Source organism: Ambystoma mexicanum, chromosome 8 (assembly GCF_040938575.1).
Source record: "Ambystoma mexicanum isolate Mex_15411 chromosome 8, UKY_AmexF1_1, whole genome shotgun sequence".
NCBI lineage: Eukaryota > Metazoa > Chordata > Amphibia > Caudata > Ambystomatidae > Ambystoma > Ambystoma mexicanum.
This window is the reverse complement of record NC_090929.1, coordinates 1,273,331,768-1,273,354,689: the sequence shown is the minus strand read 5'-3', so window position 1 is coordinate 1,273,354,689 and position 22,922 is coordinate 1,273,331,768. Positions and strand designations below refer to the sequence as shown.

Below are 22,922 nucleotides of genomic sequence, written 5' to 3'. Positions count from 1 at the left end.
CTGGCAGAGGCAGTGGCGTCGGAGGCAGCAGCGGGCTCGACGTGGGAGGCATCATGGCTCAGGGCCATCAAGATCAGAGGGGCAGGCATCGGCCGGAGGGCAGGGCAACCCTGGCATGGCGGTGTGTTCCGTGTGGGAGGAGTTTGGCCAGCGGATAGGTGCGGAGCGGCAGCGGGCGGAAGAGGAGCGGCTCGCCATGGCCAGGGCGGAGATCTCCATGCGTCGGGCATTGAGGCGGGCTGAGTGCCTCGAGGAGGCTCGCAGGGATTTTGGTGAGCACATGGGGTTGTCCCTGCGAGACCTCGGGGCCAGGACAGAGTCCCGCCTCCAGGACATTGACATGGAGTTCGAGGATGCCCTGGCCAGCATCACCAAGTGAGCCGCAGGACTAGCCCGCTGCCTTTGTATATAGTTTTTTAGTTAGTTAGTGCTAGGTTTCCTTTATTTATTTTTATTATTTTGGACCGCTCGGACAATGGCCACTTTTTTGTACATATTTATTTTATTAGTTAGTATTAGGTTTCATTTGTGGTGTTGGGCTCATGGACCCTGGAACATTCCTGTATATATTGTTATATTTTGGGAGATACATTTTTTAATTTTTTTATTGTTTACACCATGACGTAATGGTTTTTCTTTGATTTCCTACTACATGGTTTTGCTTTGGACAAATTCTATTGATTTTTTAATCCTTTGTTTTTTGGTTTATCATTTTTGTTCTCGGACATGGACCTTTTATTTACTTTGCCACATAGTTGTATGTTTTATTGGTTTACTTGATTTTTGTTTTTAAGACATTTTTATATTATCTTACACTTGTGTTATTTTCTCTTTGGTTTCTTACATGTCATGATATGGGTTTTGACATTCACTTGCACCCATTGTGTATGTGTGTGTGACGGACATGTGTTCTTTTGCATACTTGCCTTTGGGGTTGTGTCATGTGATTGCATTCACTATGTGGGTGCATGCAATCCTTGCCTGGGTGTTTGTGCTGGGTATGCTGGCCATTACTGCCATGATTGTGTATCGTCAGGACCTGGGGCCAGGGGGACATGGGTGGGGGCCTGCTGGCAGGTTCCCCACAGTGCTGGGGGTGGGGGTGGTGGGAGACATGGGTTGGACATGGGTGGGGGCCTGCTGGCAGGTTCCCCACAGTGCTGGGGGTGGGGGTGGTGGGAGACATGGGTGGGGGCCTGGTGGAGGGTGTCCCTGGTGGATGGGGGGTGGGGGTGGTGGGAGACATGGGTGGGGGCCTGGTGGAGGGTGCCCCTGGTGGATGGGGGGTGGGGGTGGTGGGAGACATGGGTTGGACATGGGTGGGGGCCTGCTGGCAGGTTCCCCACAGTGCTGGGGGTGGGGGTGGTGGGAGACATGGGTGGGGGCCTGGTGGAGGGTGCCCCTGGGGGGTGGGGGGTGGGGGTGGTGGGAGACATGGGTGGGGGCCTGGTGGAGGGTGTCCCTGGTGGATGGGGGGTGGGGGTGGTGGGAGACATGGGTGGGGGCCTGGTGGAGGGTGCCCCTGGTGGATGGGGGGTGGGGGTGGTGGGAGACATGGGTTGGACATGGGTGGGGGCCTGCTGGCAGGTTCCCCACAGTGCTGGGGGTGGGGGTGGTGGGAGACATGGGTGGGGGCCTGGTCGAGGGTGCCCCTGGGGGGTGGGGGGTGGGGGTGGTGGGAGACATGGGTGGGGGCCTGGTGGAGGGTGTCCCTGGTGGATGGGGGGTGGGGGTGGTGGGAGACATGGGTGGGGGCCTGGTGGAGGGTGCCCCTGGTGGATGGGGGGTGGGGGTGGTGGGAGACATGGGTTGGACATGGGTGGGGGCCTGCTGGCAGGTTCCCCACAGTGCTGGGGGTGGGGGTGGTGGGAGACATGGGTGGGGGCCTGGTGGAGGGTGTCCCTGGTGGATGGGGGGTGGGGGTGGTGGGAGACATGGGTGGGGGCATGGTGGAGGGTGCCCCTGGTGGATGGGGGGTGGGGGTGGTGGGAGACATGGGTTGGACATGGGTGGGGGCCTGCTGGCAGGTTCCCCACAGTGCTGGGGGTGGGGGTGGTGGGAGACATGGGTGGGGGCCTGGTGGAGGGTGTCCCTGGTGGATGGGGGGTGGGGGTGGTGGGAGACATGGGTGGGGGCCTGGTGGAGGGTGCCCCTGGTGGATGGGGGGTGGGGGTGGTGGGAGACATGGGTTGGACATGGGTGGGGGCCTGCTGGCAGGTTCCCCACAGTGCTGGGGGTGGGGGTGGTGGGAGACATGGGTGGGGGCCTGGTGGAGGGTGCCCCTGGAGGGTGGGGGGTGGGGGTGGTGGGAGACATGGGTGGGGGCCTGGTGGAGGGTGTCCCTGGTGGATGGGGGGTGGGGGTGGTGGGAAACATGGGTGGGGGCCTGGTGGAGGGTGCCCCTGGTGGATGGGGGGGTGGGGGTGGTGGGAGACATGGGTTGGACATGGGTGGGGGCCTGCTGGCAGGTTCCCCACAGTGCTGGGGGTGGGGGTGGTGGGAGACATGGGTGGGGGCCTGGTGGAGGGTGCCCCTGTGGGGTGGGGGGTGGGGGTGGTGGGAGACATGGGTGGGGGCCTGGTGGAGGGTGTCCCTGGTGGATGGGGGGTGGGGGTGGTGGGAGACATGGGTGGGGGCCTGGTGGAGGGTGTCCCTGGTGGATGGGGGGTGGGGGTGGTGGGAGACATGGGTGGGGGCCTGGTGGAGGGTGTCCCTGGTGGATGGGGGGTGGGGGTGGTGGGAGACATGGGTGGGGGCCTGGTGGAGGGTGCCCCTGGGGGGTGGGGGGTGGGGGTGGTGGGAGACATGGGTGGGGGCCTGGTGGAGGGTGTCCCTGGCGGATGGGGGGTGGGGGTGGTGGGAGACATGGGTGGGGGCCTGGTGGAGGGTGCCCCTGGTGGATGGGGGGTGGGGGTGGTGGGAGACATGGGCTGGACATGGGTGGGGGCCTGCTGGCAGGTTCCCCACAGTGCTGGGGGTGGGGGTGGTGGGAGACATGGGTGGGGGCCTGGTGGAGGGTGCCCCTGGGGGGTGGGGGGTGGGGGTGGTGGGAGACATGGGTGGGGGCCTGGTGGAGGGTGTCCCTGGTGGATGGGGGGTGGGGGTGGTGGGAGACATGGGTGGGGGCCTGGTGGAGGGTGTCCCTGGTGGATGGGGGGTGGGGGTGGTGGGAGACATGAGCAGGTGTGCAGGGTAGTTCCCTGTGGTGTGTGCTGCCTGCAGGGGCCGTGGAGGGTGTACAGGTAATGCCTGGGAGCACACAGCCAATTCGCGTGTGGGACTTCCCGCGCACCCCTGAAATCCACGTACCCGGCCATATCGCGTGTGGAACTTCCCGCGCACCCATGAAATCCACGTACCCTGACTATTCGCGTGTGGAACTTCCCGCGCACCCCTGAAATCCACGTACCCTGCCATATCGCGTGTGGAACTTCCCGCGCACCCCTGCAATCCACGTACCCTGACTAATCGCGTGTGGGACTTCCCGCACACCCCTGAAATCCACGTAGCCGGCCATATCGCGTGTGGAACTTCCCGCGCACCCCTGCAATCCACGTACCCTGACTAATCGCGTGTGGAACTTCCCGCGCACCCCTGAAATCCACGTACCCTGCCATATCGCGTGTGGAACTTCCCGCGCACCCCTGCAATCCACGTACCCTGACTAATCGCGTGTGGAACTTCCCGCGCACCCCTGAAATCCACGTACCCGGCCATATCGCGTGTGGGACTTCCCGCGCACCCCTGAAATCCACGTACCCTGCCATATCGCGTGTGGAACTTCCCGCGCACCCCTGAAATCCACGTACCCGGCCATATCGCGTGTGGAACTTCCCACGCACCCCTGAAATCCACGTACCCGGCCATATCGCGTGTGGAACTTCCCGCGCACCCCTGCAATCCACGTACCCTGACTAATCGCGTGTGGAACTTCCCGCGCACCCCTGAAATCCACGTACCCGGCCATATCGCGTGTGGAACTTCCCGCGCACCCCTGAAATCCACGTACCCGGCCATATCGCGTGTGGAACTTCCCGCGCACCCCTGCAATCCACGTACCCTGACTAATCGCGTGTGGAACTTCCCGCGCACCCCTGAAATCCACGTACCCGGCCATATCGCGTGTGCAACTTCCCGCGCACCCCTGCAATCCACGTACCCTGACTAATCGCGTGTGGAACTTCCCGCGCACCCCTGTAATCCACGTACCCGGCCATATCGCGTGTGCAACTTCCCGCGCACCCCGGTATGCACGCACACGTTTATTTTTTCTCTCAGCGCATGTCTGTGTTTGTGGGTACCCCTTTGTACGTCATTTGTCCTGGAGGGCCACAGTATTGGACATTGATCATGTCTGTATATAGGTGCTATTTGTTGGCGCACCTTTTAGCGCACATTTCTTGCAGGCGCAGAGACGCTACCGCCTGCTTTCTTGTGGCGGTCGTGTTTGTGCCTGTTTGTGCCTGTGCGCTGCTTTGAGCGTGCGCTTTTTTGCCCTATTCTATTCCATGAATACGTGTTGTATGCGAGCGTGTGGGCGTTCCGCGCACTTGCCTCCTATACTTTCCCCGTGCCGCCCACATTCTTCCCCATTCCGAGTGTTGTGCCCCATTTTATTCCCCATTCCAAGTGTCCCGCCCTGTGTTCCGCCTACTTTAGAGCTGTGCGCTGCGCTCGGAGTGATAGCGCAGTGGCCGTGGCGCACGACGTTGGTTGACCTGTGCGCCGGCCTGCGCCGCGCGCTTTTTCAGCGCACGTCCTCTGCTTTTCTTGCGCACGGACTTCCATGAATCGACGTGCGCTGGTTTCCCTGCGCTTTTCGCTAATTTTCGGCGCAGCGCACGTATTGGCCCCTCTGCGCCGGGATTTTCGGCGCACATTTATTCCATGAATCGGCCTGTAAATGTCGACATCATTACAGTGATTCCCTATTGATTCTGCCTGCTTTTAAACAAGTCTACAATGCAGACAGAGCCGATATGGATTCAGCCCTCTTCTACATCCAAATCAGATGCGGATGGAGACGCTTGGGTATTGTCTATGTACTCTGCGGGTAAATGGCAAAGTGGGAATGCAGGGCAAGCAAAATTATCAGAATGGCCCAGATCGTTCTTCACTGGTTGTTAATAATGCCACCTGTTAATTATGTTTGGTGCCATTCACTACAGGCATTAAAAGGAGACTCTAAATCGTATTAACTACAGAAATATTAAACGAAAATAAATAATTGAACTTCAAGAATATATCCATATGTCCCCAAATCCGAATGTTAGTGAAAAAAAGGTAAAAGGAAGAGGTGATTCAGTGCAAACCCAAAGTCTGCATTCAAATTCTACTACTAATGTGTTAACCTGTACATCTACGAACCCCAACTACTTAAATAGCACTTAATGCATGGAGCCTAACTACACTGTGCATCTCAACACTTCAGAGAGCAAACAGGGTCTTAGAATAAAAATCAACGATTGAGGCTGCTCCAGGGGTGATCCTCTGATTAAGGGTCTGTAACCTTTGGATCTCCAGGTGCTGCAATGTACTTAAGCACTATACACAATAGCAGTGATATTGGCTGTCCATCAGAGGTTGCCGAGCACTGTCATGGACTTAGTTCTCCTGGCTGTTTGGAAAGCAGCAACTTGAAAAGAGGTACTAGTCATTAAGAACTTTACAAGGTCTACGAGAACATAGGAACAAAGAAACTATTTTGTAAAACAAATGTAAGTTGATTAATAGACATGCATGCGTTTGGTTTCGAATTTAGTTGATCCCCTGTTAATGTAAATTACAATTAGCAGTGATGATATCTGGTGACAAAACTCTTCGATGTGTAGATCCCTAATTGGATGTGTCATTTGAAGAGTACTATTTATTCGTGGCTTCCCCCAGAATGTTAGCCAAGAACTGGAATGATTCGTTTATTTTAGAGTTAGTGTACAAATAACTTTCACAAAATTATGCTGATCCAAGATCTTTGTTCTCAATAAAATGTTATATGAATGTTTATACTATGTATTTTTAAGAAATGTTTACACCTTCTTCAAACCTATGGCAATGGATTCATTGTCAGATGTTTTAATCATGCATATATAATACTCATGATGTCCGCTTGTAAAATATTGTTAATTATCATTGTATGTCTTTTTGTCTGAAAAAAGCTTGGAAATAAAATGCATCTCTCCCAAGGAAGGCAGTGCGAACTAGAGAAGGGAATAGCAGAACAATTGGATCCGAAATCAGTAGAAAAGAAGGGACAAAGGCCAGAGAATGAAACACATTTTGAGAGATGACTATTTTTTTAGATGCTTTGAACCTTATGTCCTCTGATGAAAACCAGGTCTTTTTTATGGGACAAAGGGCCTTATTACGACCCGTGCAGTGTCGGAATGAAGGAGGGTGGTACAGGACTGGCCCCCTTCATTCCGACAGGGCTGATTCAAAGCTTCCCATCGCGGGACCCGGATCGCACGCCTGGTAAAACCAGGCGTGCTTTCCGGGTCCTGCGAGGGGAAGAAGGAGGTAACAACGGGGCACTCATAATGTGCCCGTTGTTAACTCCATCCCCATTCCTATTGAGTCCTAAGGGGGCTCAAATGGGAATGGGGAATGGTTCCTGCAAGGAGGAATGACCGGGTCCTTCAATGTTGGAATAACCTGGTTATTCCTCATTGCAGGAACCCTGTTAAGGAGCCCGGTTTGGCGGCAGCCATGGAGCTAGTAGCTCCATGGCTGCCGCCAAACTCGTAATGAGGCCCAAAGAAGCTGAATCCACAGGATCCTCGGCAAGATTTTAAAAAAAATTACCAAGGGATGTTTTAAACTCCTCTTCCCACAGGGCAAATTGCAAGCATGTTACTTAGGTTTAACATGTGCCTTGATCCACTTCATCCTTTGTAATATATCTAATAAGAGAGGACATTTCTACATTAGATTCTAAGTGGAAATAACTGGAAATAACTGGATCTTGAGGCCTGGCTTTGTCTTGCACTATATAGGGGATTTTGTTTAATTGGCAAATCAGACTGAGGGCCGTGCCTGATAGTTTAAAGTATCAAACATTTCCGCCCGAGAGTTCTGGTAAATGACAACTATTCTGTTTCAATTGAAAATCTGAGCGCATTCCACCACTGTGGCAAAAAACAGAAATCAAATCAGGCTTTCCGACATAGCCTTGACACTGTTGCGACAATCGAAATAGGGCCACATGAATTCTGATACATGAAGGAGACAAACATGTTGGCCACAAAGTATAGTACCTCAGCCAGTATTGGTTGTCCATACAACCCTAGAGTTCCATTGTCAGTACACATCCCCACATGACAACAGCCCCTAAACATTTCCCTCGCCAAGAGATAGGAACATTGTTCCACACAGGAAACGAGAGAGAGGTTTGTCCAGCGTCCTACCCACAGTCCTCAGGTTCATCCCCTGTTGTCAGTTTTTTCAGAGGATCTCTGATGCATTTTAGATATTTCCCAAAGGTGTTTCAAAATGCAGCCACGACAAAAATGGCCATTGAATGATGTTGGCACAAGTTTAAAATTGGACCCACTTTACTGCTGAGAAATACAAGTACGTCCAGGACTGCTTCCGAAAAGAAGTGATACCTGGACATTATGAATGGCGCTGTGTATCACGGTATTACCACTCCCACTGCACTGTCACCAGGATCAGGGCGTGGGAGAAACTTTAAGCTCTTCAGATGCAAACATTGACGATTTCACACGAGGCGTTCATGTTTCAAACAACATAAATGGATACGTCATTGAAAGAAAACACGATTCTTTTAAATGAACTATGACCCTCTTTTCCTGAGATCCATGTGCAATTTCTGAATATCCGCAAACAATGAAATGTCAAAGCCAAGCAGGTTAGCCACGTTAGTTACCTCCTGAAGCCACCTGTCAAAGTCACGACAGCATCGGGTAAAAATGTCCAGACAGCATCTCTAACTACCATGGCAACCGCATCCGCCTCTGCCTTACGTACACCGCCAAGAATGTCTTCGTAATGTTGGAGGCCTGTAAGAAAGTTTGACATATGAATTACAAGGTACTGTGAGGTTGGAGTTAATCAATATTGACAACAGGTAACAGAGAATCTTGTTTCAAACCATGTAAGCGCTCAGGCAGTAAATCTCATAGTCATAGGACACTCATTTCAGGGAATTACATAGTAAAAGGAAAGGAGTGGTCCTTGAAACATGAATCCAGAATGTGCAAGAACAATGTGTTTAAATCAGAACTGCTCGGATTCTTAAAGATTTGCACACGAACAAATGAGCTCCGAGATTTGTAGCCTACCTTATACCTCATTCATCAAGCTTAAAACTGACAGAATGAGGAGATTGATGCCGTGAGCAGCTCAGATGTTCAGCTGTTGCCTTATACCTCATTCACAAAGCTTAAAACTGTCAGAATGAGAGATGCCCATGAGCAACTCAGATGTTCAGCTGTTGCCTTAAGCCTCAAAGCTTCAACTGAAAGAATGAGGATATGTTCATGAGCAGCTCAGATGTTCAGCTGTTGCCTTATTCCTCATTCACTAACCTTAAAACTGGCAAAATGAGGAGATGCCCATGAGCAACTCGAGGGTTCAGCTGTTGTCTTATACCTCATTCACCAAGCTTAAAACTGGCAGCATGAGAAGATGCCTATGACCAACTCAGATGTTCAGCTGTTGCCTTATACCTCATTCACCAAGCTAAAGACTGGCAGAATGAGAAGATATACACGAGTAACTCGGGTGTTTGGCTGTTGCCTTATACCTCATTCCCCAAGCGTAAAATTGGGAGAATAAGGAGATGCCCATGAGCAACTCAGATGTTCAGCTGTTGCCTTATACCTCATTTACCAAGCTAAAAACTGGCAGAATGAGGGGAAGCCCATGGGAAACTCAAATGTTCAGCTGTTGCCTTATACCTCATTCACCAAGCTTAAAACTGGCATAATGAGGAGATGGCCATTAGCAACTCAGATGTTCAGCTATTGCCTTATACCTCATTCACCAAGCTTAAAATTGGCAGAATGAGGAGATGCCCAGGAGCAACGCAGATGTTCTGCTGTTGCCTTATACCTCATTCACCAAGCTTAAAATTGGCAGAATGAGAGAATGAGTGAAATGCCCATGAGCAATTCAGATGTTTAGCTGTTGCCTTATACATCAAAGCTTACAACTGGCAGAATGAGGAGATGCCCGTGAGCAACTCAGATGGGCATCTGATGCCTTATACCTTATTCACCAAGCTTAAAACTGGTCAAATGAGGAAATGCCGATGAGCAACTCAGATGATCAGCTGTTGCCTTATACCTCATTCACCAAGCTTAAAACTGGAAGAATGAGGAGATGCCCATGAGCAGCTCAGATGTTCAACTCTTGCCTTATACCTCATAGCTTACAACTGGAAAAATGAGGAGATGCCCAGGAGCAACTCAGATGTTCAGCTGTTGCCTTATACCTCATTCACCACACTTAAAACTAATCGAATAAGGAGATGTCCATGAGCAACTCAGATGTTCAGCTGTTGTCTTATACCTCTTTCACCAAGCTTAAAACTGACAGAATGAGGAGATACCCATGAGCAGCTCAGTTGTTTAGCTGTTGCCTTATACCTCATTCACAGAGCTTAAAACTGGCAGAATGAGGAGATGCCCATGAGCAACTCGGGTGTTCAGCTCTTGCCTTATACCTCATTCTCCAAGCTTAAAACTGGCAGAATGAGGAGATGCCCCCTGAGAATCTCGGATGTTCAGCTGTTGCCTTATACCTCATTCACCAAGCTTAACATTGGCAGAATGAGGAGATGCCCATGAGCAGCTCAGATGTTCAGCTGTTGCCGTATACTTCTTTCACCAAGCTTAATACTGGCAGAATGAGGAGATGCCCATGAGCAGCTCAGATGTTCAGCTGTTGCCTTATAGCTCATTCACCAAGCCTAAAACTGGTAGAATGAGGAGATGACCATGAGAATCTCAGATGTCCAGCTGTTGCCCCATACCTCATTCAAAAGCTTAAAACTGGCAGAATGAGAGAATGAGGAAATGCTCATGAGCAACTCAGATGTTCAGCTGTTGCCGTATGCCTCACAGCTTGCAACTGGCAAAATGAGGGGATGCCCAGGAGCAACTCAGATGTTCATCTGTTGCCTTATACCTCATTCACCCAGCTTAAAACTGGCAGAATGAGAAGATGCCCATGACCAACTCAGATGTTCAGCTGTTGCCTTATACCTCATTCACCAAGCTAAAGACTGGCAGAATGAGAATATATCCATGAGTAACTCAGGTGTTTGGCTGTTGCCTTATACCTCATTCCCCAAGCGTAAAATTGGGAGAATGAGGAGATGCCCATGAGCAACTCATATGTTCAGCTGTTGCCTTATACCCCACTTACCAAGCTAAAAACTGGCAGAATTAGGGGATGTCCATGATAAACTCAAATGTTCCGCTGTTGCCTTATGCCTCATTCACCAAGCTTAAAACTTGCAGAATGAGGAGATGCCCTGGAGCAACGCAGATGTTCTGTTGTTGCCTTACACCTCATTCACAAAGCTTAAAACTTGCAGAATGAGGAGATGCCCAGGAGCAACTCAGATGTTCAGCTGTTGCCTTATACCTCTTCACCAAGATTAAAATTGACAGAATGAGAGAATGATGAAATGCCCATGAGCAACTCAGATGTTTTACCGTTGCCTTATACATCAAAGCTTACAACTGGCAGAATGAGGAGATGCCCAGGAGCAACTCACATGTTCAGCTGTTGCCTTATACCTCATTCATCAAGCTTAAAACTGGTCAAATGAGGAAATGCCCATTAGCAACTCAGATGTTCAGCTGTTGCCTTATTCCTCATTCACCAAGCTTAAAACTGGTCAAATGAGGAAATGCCCATGAGCAACTCAGATGTTCAGCTGTTGCCTTATACCTCATTCACCAAGCCTAAAACGAGTAGAATGGGGAGATGCCCATGAGAATCTCAGATGTCCAGCTGTTGCCTCATACCTCATTTGCCAAGCTTAAAACTGGCAGAATGAGAGAATGAGGAAATGCCCATGAGCAACTCAGATGTTCAGCTGTTGCCTTATGCCTCAAAGCTTCAACTGAAAGAATGAGGATATGTCCATGAGCAGCTCAGATGTTCAGCTGTTGCCTTATTCCTCATTCACCAAGCTTAAAACTGGCAGAACGAGGAGATGCCCATGAGCAACTCGAATGTTCACCTGTTGTCTTATACCTCATTCACCAAGCTTAAAACTGGAAGAATGAGGAGATGACCATGACAATCTCAGATGTTCAGCTATTGCCTTATACCTCATTCACCAAGCTTAAAACTGGCTGAACGAGAAGATGCCCATGACCAACTCAGATGTTCAGCTGTTGCCTTACACCTCATTCACCAAGCTAAAGACTGGCAGAATTAGGAGATGCCCATGAGCAACTCGAATGTTCACCTGTTGTCTTATACCTCATTCACCAAGCTTAAAACTGGAAGAATGAGGAGATGACCATGACAATCTCAGATGTTCAGCTATTGCCTTATACCTCATTCACCAAGCTTAAAACTGGCTGAACGAGAAGATGCCCATGACCAACTCAGATGTTCAGCTGTTGCCTTATACCTCATTCACCAAGCTTAAAACTGGTCAAATGAGGAAATGCCCATGAGCAACTCAGATGTTCAGCTGTTGCCTTATACCTCATTCACCAAGCCCAAAACTAGTAGAATGGGGAGATGCCCATGAGAATCTCAGATGTCCAGCTGTTGCCTCATACCTCATTTGCCAAGCTTAAAACTGGCAGAATGAGAGAATGAGGAAATGCCCATGAGCAACTCAGATGTTCAGCTGTTGCCTTATGCCTCGGAGCTTCAACTGAAAGAATGAGGAAATGTCCATGAGCAGCTCAGATGTTCAGATGTTGCCTTATTCCTCATTCACCAAGCTTAAAACTGGCAGAACGAGGAGATGCCCATGAGCAACTCGAATGTTCAGCTGTTGTCTTATACCTCATTCACCAAGCTTAAAACTGGAAGAATGAGGAGATGACCATGACAATCTCAGATGTTCAGCTGTTGCCTTATACCTCATTCACCAAGCTTAAAACTGGCTGAATGAGAAGATGCCCATGACCAACTCAGATGTTCAGCTGTTGCCTTATACCTCATTCACCAAGCTTAAAACTGGCATAATGAGGAGATGCCCATTAGGAACTCAGATGTTCAGCTACTGCCTTATACCTCAATCACCAAGCTTAAAATTGGCAGAATGAGGAGATGCTCAGGAGCAACGCAGATGTTCTGCTGTTGCCTTACACCTCATTCACAAAGCTTACAACTGGCAGAATGAGGAGATGCCCATGAGAATCTCAGATGTACAGCTCTTGCCTTATACTTCATTCACCAAGCTTAAAACTGGCAGAGTGAGGAGATGCTCAGGAGCAACTCAGATGTTCAGCTGTTGCCTTATACCGCATTCACCAAGCTTAATATTGGCAGAATGAGAGAATGAGGAAATGCCCATGAGCAACTCAGATGTTTAGCTGTTGCCTTATACATCAAAGCTTACAACTGGCAGAACGAGGAGATGCCCAGGAGCAACTCAAGTGTTCAGCTGTTGTCTTATACCTCATTCACCAAGCTTAAAACTAGAAGAATGAGGAGATGACCATGACCATCTCAGATGTTCAGCTGTTGCCTTATACCTCATTCACCAAGCTTAAAACTGGTCAAATGCGGAGATGCCCATGAGCAGCTCAGATGTTCAGCTGTTGCCTTATAGCTCATTCACCAAGCTTAAAACTGGTAGAATGGGGAGATGCCCATGAGAATCTCAGATGTCCAGCTGTTGCATCATACCTCATTTGCCAAGTTTAAAACTGGCAGAATGAGAGAATGAGGAAATGCCCATGAGCAACTCAGATGTTCAACTGTTGCCTTAAGCCTCAACGCTTCAACTGAAAGAATGAGGATATGTTCATGAGCAGCTCAGATGTTCGGCTGTTGCATTATTCCACATTCACCAACCTTAAAACTGGCAAAATGAGGAGATGCCCATGAGCAACTCGAGTGTTCAGCTGTTGTCTTATACCTCATTCACCAAGCTTAAAACTGGCAGAATGAGAAGATGCCCATGACCAACTCAGATGTTCAGCTGTTGCCTTATACCTCATTCACAAAGCTAAAGACTGGCAGAATGAGAAGTTATCCATGAGTAACTCAGGTGTTTGGCTGTTGCCTTATACCTCATTCCCCAAGCGTAAAATTGGGAGAATGAGGAGATGCCCATGAGCAACTCAGATGTTCAGCTGTTGCCTTATACCTCATTTACCAAGCTAAAAACTGGCAGAATTAGGGGAAGCCCATGGGAAACTCAAATGTTCAGCTGTTGCCTTATACCTCATTCACCAAGCTTACAACTTGCAGAATGAGGAGATGCCCTGGAGCAACGCAGATGTTCTGTTGTTGCCTTACACCTCATTCACAAAGCTTAAAACTTGCAGAATGAGGAGATGCCCAGGAGCAACTCAGATGTTCAGCTGTTGCCTTATACCTCTTCACCAAGATTAAAATTGACAGAATGAGAGAATGATGAAATGCCCATGAGCAACTCAGATGTTTTACCGTTGCCTTATACATCAAAGCTTACAACTGGCAGAATGAGGAGATGCCCAGGAGCAACTCACATGTTCAGCTGTTGCCTTATACCTCATTCATCAAGCTTAAAACTGGTCAAATGAGGAAATGCCCATGAGCAACTCAGATGTTCAGCTGTTGCCTTATACCTCATTCACCAAGCTTAAAACTGGTCAAATGAGGAAATGCCCATGAGCAACTCCGATGTTCAGCTGTTGCCTTATACCTCATTCACCAAGCCTAAAACGAGTAGAATGGGGAGATGCCCATGAGAATCTCAGATGTCCAGCTGTTGCCTCATACCTCATTTGCCAAGCTTAAAACTGGCAGAATGAGAGAATGAGGAAATGCCCATGAGCAACTCAGATGTTCAGCTGTTGCCTTATGCCTCAAAGCTTCAGCTGAAAGAATGAGGATATGTCCATGAGCAGCTCAGATGTTCAGCTGTTGCCTTATTCCTCATTCACCAAGCTTAAAACTGGCAGAACGAGGAGATGCCCATGAGCAACTCGAATGTTCACCTGTTGTCTTATACCTCATTCACCAAGCTTAAAACTGGAAGAATGAGGAGATGACCATGACAATCTCAGATGTTCAGCTATTGCCTTATACCTCATTCACCAAGCTTAAAACTGGCTGAATGAGAAGATGCCCATGACCAACTCAGATGTTCAGCTGTTGCCTTATACCTCATTCACCAAGCTAAAGACTGGCAGAATTAGGGGATGCCCATGAGAAACTCAAATGTTCAGCTGTTGCCTTATACCTCATTCACCAAGCTTAAAACTGGTCAAATGAGGAAATGCCCATGAGCAACTCAGATGTTCAGCTGTTGCCCTATACCTCATTCACCAAGCCTAAAACTAGTAGAATGGGGAGATGCCCATGAGAATCTCAGATGTCCAGCTGTTGCCTCATACCTCATTTGCCAAGCTTAAAACTGGCAGAATGAGAGAATGAGGAAATGCCCATGAGCAACTCAGATGTTCAGCTGTTGCCTTATGCCTCGAAGCTTCAACTGAAAGAATGAGGAAATGTCCATGAGCAGCTCAGATGTTCAGATGTTGCCTTATTCCTCATTCACCAAGCTTAAAACTGGCAGAACGAGGAGATGCCCATGAGCAACTCGAATGTTCAGCTGTTGTCTTATACCTCATTCACCAAGCTTAAAACCGGAAGAATGAGGAGATGACCATGACAATCTCAGATGTTCAGCTGTTGCCTTATACCTCATTCACCAAGCTTAAAACTGGCTGAATGAGAAGATGCCCATGACCAACTCAGATGTTCAGCTGTTGCCTTATACCTCATTCACCAAGCTTAAAACTGGCATAATGAGGAGATGCCCATTAGGAACTCAGATGTTCAGCTACTGCCTTATACCTCATGTACCAAGCTTAAAACTGGCAGAATGAGGAGATGCTCAGGAGCAACGCAGATGTTCTGCTGTTGCCTTACACCTCATTCACAAAGCTTACAACTGGCAGAATGAGGAGATGCCCATGAGAATCTCAGATGTACAGCTCTTGCCTTATACTTCATTCACCAAGCTTAAAACTGGCAGAGTGAGGAGATGCTCAGGAGCAACTCAGATGTTCAGCTGTTGCCTTATACCGCATTCACCAAGCTTAATATTGGCAGAATGAGAGAATGAGGAAATGCCCATGAGCAACTCAGATGTTTAGCTGTTGCCTTATACATCAAAGCTTACAACTGGCAGAACGAGGAGATGCCCAGGAGCAACTCGAGTGTTCAGCTGTTGTCTTATACCTCATTCACCAAGCTTAAAACTAGAAGAATGAGGAGATGACCATGACAATCTCAGATGTTCAGCTGTTGCCTTACACCTCATTCACCAAGCTTAAAACTGGTCAAATGAGGAGATGCCCATGAGCAGCTCAGATGTTCAGCTGTTGCCTTATAGCTCATTCACCAAGCTTAAAACTGCTAGAATGGGGAGATGCCCATGAGAATCTCAGATGTCCAGCTGTTGCATCATACCTCATTTGCCAAGTTTAAAACTGGCAGAATGAGAGAATGAGGAAATGCCCATGAGCAACTCAGATGTTCAGCTGTTGCCTTAAGCCTCAAAGCTTCAACTGAAAGAATCAGGATATGTTCATGAGCAGCTCAGATGTTCGGCTGTTGCATTATTCCACATTCACCAACCTTAAAACTGGCAAAATGAGGAGATGCCCATGAGCAACTCGAGTGTTCAGCTGTTGTCTTATACCTCATTCACCAAGCTTAAAACTGGCAGAATGAGAAGATGCCCATGACCAACTCAGATGTTCAGCTGTTGCCTTATACCTCATTCACCAAGCTAAAGACTGGCAGAATGAGAAGATATCCATGAGTAACTCAGGTGTTTGGCTGTTGCCTTATACCTCATTCCCCAAGCGTAAAATTGGGAGAATGAGGAGATGCCCATGAGCAACTCAGATGTTCAGCTGTTACCTTATACCTCATTTACCAAGCTAAAAACTGGCAGAATTAGGGGAAGCCCATGGGAAACTCAAATGTTCAGCTGTTGCCTTATACCTCATTCACCAAGCTTAAAACTGGCATAATGAGGAGATGGCCATTAGCAACTCGGATGTTCAGCTGTTGCCTTATACCTCATTCACCAAGCTTATAACTGGCAGAATGAGGATATGCCCATGACCAACTCAGATGTTCAGCTGTTGCCTTATATCTCATTCCCCAAGCATAACATTGGCAGAATGAGGTGATGCCCATGAGGAACTCAGATGTTCAGCTGTTGTCTTATACCTCTTTCACCAAGCTTAAAACTGACAGAATGAGGAGATGCCCATGAGCAGCTCAGTTGTTCAGCTGTTGCCTTATACCTCATTCACCAAGATAAAAACTGGCAGAATTAGGGGAAGCCCATGGGAAACTCAAATGTTCAGCTGTTGCCTTATACCTCATTCACCAAGCTTAAAACTGGCATAATGAGGAGATGGCCATTAGCAACTCGGATTTTCAGCTGTTGCCTTATACCTCATTCACCAAGCTAAAGACTGGCAGAATGAGAAGATATCCATGAGTAACTCAGGTGTTTGGCTGTTGCCTTATACCTCATTCCCCAAGCGTAAAATTGGGAGAATGAGGAGATGCCCATGAGCAACTCAGATGTTCAGCTGTTGCCTTATACCTCATTTACCAAGCTAAAAACTGGCAGAATTAGGGGAAGCCCATGGGAAACTCAAATGTTCAGCTGTTGCCTTATACCTCATTCACCAAGCTTAAAACTGGCATAATGAGGAGATGGCCATTAGCAACTCGGATGTTCAGCTGTTGCCTTATACCTCATTTACCAAGCTTATAACTGGCAGAATGAGGATATGCCCATGACCAACTCAGATGTTCAGCTGTTGCCTTATATCTCATTCCCCAAGCATAACATTGGCAGAATGAGGTGATGCCCATGAGGAACTCAGATGTTCAGCTGTTGTCTTATACCTCTTTCACCAAGCTTAAAACTGACAGAATGAGGAGATGCCTATGAGCAGCTCAGTTGTTCAGCTGTTGCCTTATACCTCATTCACCAAGCTAAAAACTGGCAGAATTAGGGGAAGCCCATGGGAAACTCAAATGTTCAGCTGTTGCCTTATACCTCATTCACCAAGCTTAAAACTGGCATAATGAGGAGGTGGCCATTAGCAACTCGGATGTTCAGCTGTTGCCTTATACCTCATTCACCAAGCTAAAGACTGGCAGAATGAGAAGATATCCATGAGTAACTCAGGTGTTTGGCTGTTGCCTTATACCTCATTCCCCAAGCGTAAAATTGGGAGAATGAGGAGATGCCCATGAGCAACTCAGATGTTCAGCTGTTGCCTTATACCTCATTTACCAAGCTAAAAACTGGCAGAATTAGGGGAAGCCCATGGGAAACTCAAATGTTCAGCTGTTGCCTTATACCTCATTCACCAAGCTTAAAACTGGCATAATGAGGAGATGGCCATTAGCAACTCGGATGTTCAGCTGTTGCCTTATACCTCATTCACCAAGCTTATAACTGGCAGAATGAGGATATGCCCATGACCAACTCAGATGTTCAGCTGTTGCCTTATATCTCATTCCCCAAGCATAACATTGGCAGAATGAGGTGATGCCCATGAGGAACTCAGATGTTCAGCTGTTGTCTTATACCTCATTCATCAAGCTTAAAACTGACAGAATGAGGAGATGCCCATGAGCAGCTCAGTTGTTCAGCTGTTGCCTTATACCTCATTCTCCAAGCTTAAAACTGACAGAATGAGGAGAAGCCCACGAGCAACTCAAATGTTCAGCTGTTGCCTTATACCTCATTCACCAAGCTTAAAACTGGTGAAAATATGGAGATGCCTGGAACATCTTTAAGATGTTCATGTGCAAATGCATTTAAAATGACATGCATGAATGTACAACTCTCTGATGCCCTCGAGATTCGATTCTCGTTATTTGTGTCAAGAGAAATCTTTCAAAATCTGGCTCCAACATTCACATTTTGGCAATGCTAAATTACCTCTGTACCGTTTCAAAGCCCTTTAAATTGAGGCATAAATGTAACTGTGTTCACATCTCGGTTTCCAGCCTTGGATGTGACATAGAAACTACTCAAAATTATTCCATTTCTGATTACCTTCAGTGCATGATTGACAATGGGGCATCTGTAATGCTTTACTTGGTAGCTTTATTTGTCACACGACCTATAAAATACCACATTTAGTAAAAACACCTAAGGCACAATGCGTGGGCCGATCTTCAGTTTGATTCACATACATTACACTTAAAACTCCTCATAGTCAAATTGCTTATTTATTGTATCTGTCACATCTTGACACCCTAACCCTTGACTTTTCAATGGCACCTGAATGGATTTTATGCACCTATCTGACACGGGCAAGTTCCCAGAATCATCTTCATTGATTAAAACGTGTACAGCTATGTTATAATGCAAAAAGCTATGCTGACCCATTGGCTCAGAGGCTAGTGCATCAGTTTAGCAATGGCAACGTTGCATGTGCAGTTCTCCTCATTAGCATGACAATCCTTAAATTGCAAGGTTGAGCTGTGTATTGGGAGGTGTTTGGCAACATCTTCAATTCTTTATGATTGTTTTCCAAATATTGTTTTATGTTCATTTCCATTACAAATGGGTTAGAGCGAAACCAGAAAATATGCTTATACCAACCAACAGTGTTTGTCCCCAGGTGCCTCTTTGTTCATTAGACCATTGACTGCCATATATTGCAAAAAGCTTTCCATTTAGAATGGAGACTCAAAGGTTAGAGCAAGGGTCTGTGAATGGCAAAGTTGCAGGTTCAGGTCAACTAGTTGGCATGACATTTCGCAAACTAGAAGGTTGAGTTTTGTACTTGAAAGAAATAGGTAACACTTGAATTTTTTTTATTGTTATAACTATATTGTTGAAGCTATATTTCCATTAATAATTGCTCAGTGAGACCAGAATATATCTTTATTCCTACTGGCATAGCTCTTTGCCAGAAGTCACTTCATCCATTATACCTTTGAGACTCATGCTTTAATGCAAAAACCTATGCTTTGTGGCGAGACTCCAATTGGCTCAGAGGTTGCTGCGTGAGTTTGCCTACAGCAAGTTTGCAGATTCAAGTCTCATAATTGGCCTTGCAATACTGAAACTGGTAGGTTGTTCCTTGTGTTGGCAGAAAATAGGTAACGTTTAAGTTATTTACTATTTGCTGGTTCCCAGATGCGTCTTCATCAATTATACCTTTGTCTGCTATTTCAAAGTACAAAAAGCTAAAACATAAAGTTTGCTGAAGGGAGACTCCTTGGATCATAGGTATGGGAAGATGGCAGGTGCAAGTTTCATCATTGGCATGGTAACGCTCGAACTGGAAGGTTGTGCATTATGTTGGAATGAAACTTGAAAAATAATACCTATTAATTGTATGTAATGTTTGCTAGTTTCCAGATGCATCTTCATCCATTGGAACATTGACTGCCATGCCATGATGGAAAAGGCTAAAAGGCTACACGTTCTGATAAGGGTTTTGAGCAAACATTTGCAAAAGGCAATGTTGCAGGATCAAGTCTTCTCTTTGGCATAACAATTCACAAACTGCAATGTTGAATTGTGCTTTTTGAGGAAAATGAGAACATCTTTCATTTGAATGATTATTGTTTTATCTTCATGTTCATTACAAATGGCTCACACAGAGGTCAGCATCTTTATTTATCCCAACTGGCATTGCAAGTTTCCAGATGCTTCTTCAATCATTACCCCGTTGACCCAATGTCATAATGCAAAAAGTTGGGCTCAGCAGTTCAAACTAATATGTTAACTGTTTGTTGGGAGAAAATAAACGGCATTTCTTAGTTGTAAAATATTTTATTTTATCTTTATTTCCATTCAAAATTGCCCATGCAAAGAGACCAGAACCTTTGTTTATCCCATTCGCCGTTGCTATTGCCCAGATGCATCTTCACTTATGAACACCATTAACCGCCATGTCATAATGCAAAAAGCTGTGTTGTCTGACTAATACTGCATTAACTCAGAAGATAGAGCATAGGTTCACCTGTTGCAAGTGTGCATATTCAAACCTTTAATTGGTGTGGCTAATACTCAAAATCTTAAGCTAAGCTTTGTTTGGGAGGAAGTAGATAAAATGTTATTTACTGTAATACAAATATTGGCTTATCTCTATTTCCATTTCAAATGGCTGACAGAGAGCGAGAGAGAGAGACCAGCAGATGTGTTTATCCCAACATTTCCAGTTCCTAATTGCATGTTCATCAATTACACCTTTGACCCACCCCTGTCCCAATGGAAAAAGCTATGCTTACTGAAGAGAGGCTTAGTGGGGCAGCGATTTCAAAAGAGGTTTATTGTTATGTTATGTTATATGTATTTATACAGAGCACATACACCCGAGGGCATCTTGGCGCTAAGCAGCAGAGATGAGGCAGTTGTGAGAAGGGGGACCTTAAAAAAGAAAGATTTTCAGCGACCGGCGAAAGGTGAGATGGTCAGCAATTGCTCGGAGGTATCAGGGTAAGACATTCCATGTCTTTGCAGCTGCCACAGAGAAAGCATGGCCACCGCTCCCTGACAGAAGGACATGGGGACAAGCACCAGAAGGGCAGCCTGGGAATGAAGAGGACGAGAAGGTACATAATGGACAAATTTTACCTGAAGATATTCCGCCCCCAGTTTGTAGAAGGGCCGTAGAGCAATACACAAAATTTAAATAATATGCGATTCTTAGTCGGAAACCAGTGGAATTGTCTTAGAAGCTATGAATTGTGAACTCGAGCTGTTGGGCTCAGGATTGCTCTGGCCGCCGCATTTTGGAGCAACTGGATCCGATTAGTCAGATATAGTGGCTGAGAAAGGTAGAGTGAGTTGCAGTAGTCGGTCGTGCTAAGAACAAGTGCCGCTATCACAGGGGCATGACATTGTGAAGGGTTAAGGTGCAGGACATTCTGTGAGGTGCACAGTTTGAAATGACCCGATTTACAGACTGCCACCACCTGCTCTACAATCGATAGCAAAGAGACAAACATCACGCCCAGGTTCTTAACCGATAGGAAAGGAAGGGGAAAGAGGCCTGGAGACACAGGCCACAAATCAGGTGTCCAAAAGGAAAGTGGGCTGGTCCTGCCAACCACCAAGGTGGGCGAAAGAGCAGAAGCCTGGGGACTCCCACAGGAAAGCAGCACAGATTTAGAGCAAAAAGGCAGGAGCGAAACTGACGTAGACCGGTTGGCTAGAAAGACAGAGATCCATTTAAGGACTTGGACCCCTATGTCAGTGTCCGACAACCAAGTGATAAGTATGATATGATCAACTGTGACGAATGCTGCCAACAGATTAATAGGAGAAGAGCACCCACCCCACCCTGGTCACCTAGGCGGCTCAGATCATCCAGCACTGAGTTAAGCACAGATTCAGCGCCCCTCCCTGGCCAAAAGCCAGACTGAAACATATCCAGAAGGCCGGAGGATTCCACGAAGGACGAAAGGAAGGGAGTTGCAAGAGCTTCCAAAATCTTCATCAGAGACGGTACCAAAGTGATAGGACGAAAGTTGGCAAATACGTCAGGATCAAGGGTCAGCTTCTTCAATAGAGTGAGCAGGCGAGCATGTTTCAAGGCAGCCGGAATCGACCCCTCCTGAAAAGACAAATTAATGGCCATCGTAATGTGAGAGATCAAGTCTCCTGAGATATCTTTAAGCAAAGTCAGTGGGATGGCGTCTGCCGGGGAGGCATATTTGATACCTTGAATGGCTTTGAGAATGTCCTGATTAGAAAAGACAGGAATAGAAAGCCATGAGGCCTAAGAAGCATGCAGAACAGGGGGAGTCCAACCACCAGTGGCCTCGCCAGTTGCCTCTGTGACGTAATTACGAATAGATTACATTTTGGAGTGAAAGAAGAGAGAGAGTGAGTCACAGAGGGCCAGAGATGATACTCTGGCAAGGTTGCAGGTACAAATCCATTCCTTTGACTAAGTGTCCTTAAGAATGTTGATTGAGCTGTGCATTGTGAGGATACAGCTCCATGTTATGGGAAGGTGTTTTATCTTCATTTCCATTACAAATGGCTGAGCGAGAGACACCACAAAATGTTTCCTCCCCCAACCGACATTGCTAGTTCACAGATGCACCTTCATCCAATATGCCTTTGACCCCAATGTCGTAATGCAAAAAGCTATCCTCTTAGGAAGGAGTTTTACTGGCAAATAAGTTAGGGCGTGGGTTTACCATTTGTAAAGCTGCATTTTCCAGTCTCTTCATTGGCATAAAAATACTCAACTTGGCAGGTTGAATTGTGTGTTGGGACATAATAAACAACATGTTGAAATGTTTATTCCTGTAAAATATTGTTTAATCTTTATTTCCATTACAAATGGCTCATAGAGAGAGACCAGCACATTAGTTTATCCCAACCAGCATTGCTATTTCCCACATGCATCTTTACCTATGAATACCTTGCATAATGGAAAAAGCTGGACCCTTCAAAAGGTGAACCAGTGGCTCAGATGTTACAGTTCAAGTTCACCTATGGCAGGGTTGCAGGTTCAAACCTTATTGTTGATATGGCAATGCCTAAAATGGTCGGTAGAGATTTGTGTTGTGAAGAAATACGTTCAACAATGTTATTTACTGTGATACAAATGTGTTATCTTTATTTCCATTACAAATGCATAAGCGACAGTCTATCAGTATTGTTTATCCCATCTAACATAGCCAGTTCACAGAAGCCTCTTCATCCATTACACATTGATTGCTATTTCATAATGCAACATTCTAAGCTT

General features: G+C 47.0%; 1 protein-coding gene across 3 annotated transcripts in view; it reads right to left on the bottom strand.

Annotated features, from left to right (window-relative positions):
* Positions 1-22,922, bottom strand: part of DNTT (DNA nucleotidylexotransferase) — a 2,032,862-nt gene that overhangs the window by 1,045,958 nt on the left and 963,982 nt on the right. For all 3 annotated transcript variants that reach the window (XM_069611395.1, XM_069611396.1, XM_069611397.1), the window contains exon 7: positions 7,886-8,018. In XM_069611395.1, coding sequence (XP_069467496.1) covers positions 7,886-8,018 — 133 coding nt within the window. The remainder of the gene's footprint in view (positions 1-7,885; positions 8,019-22,922) is intronic.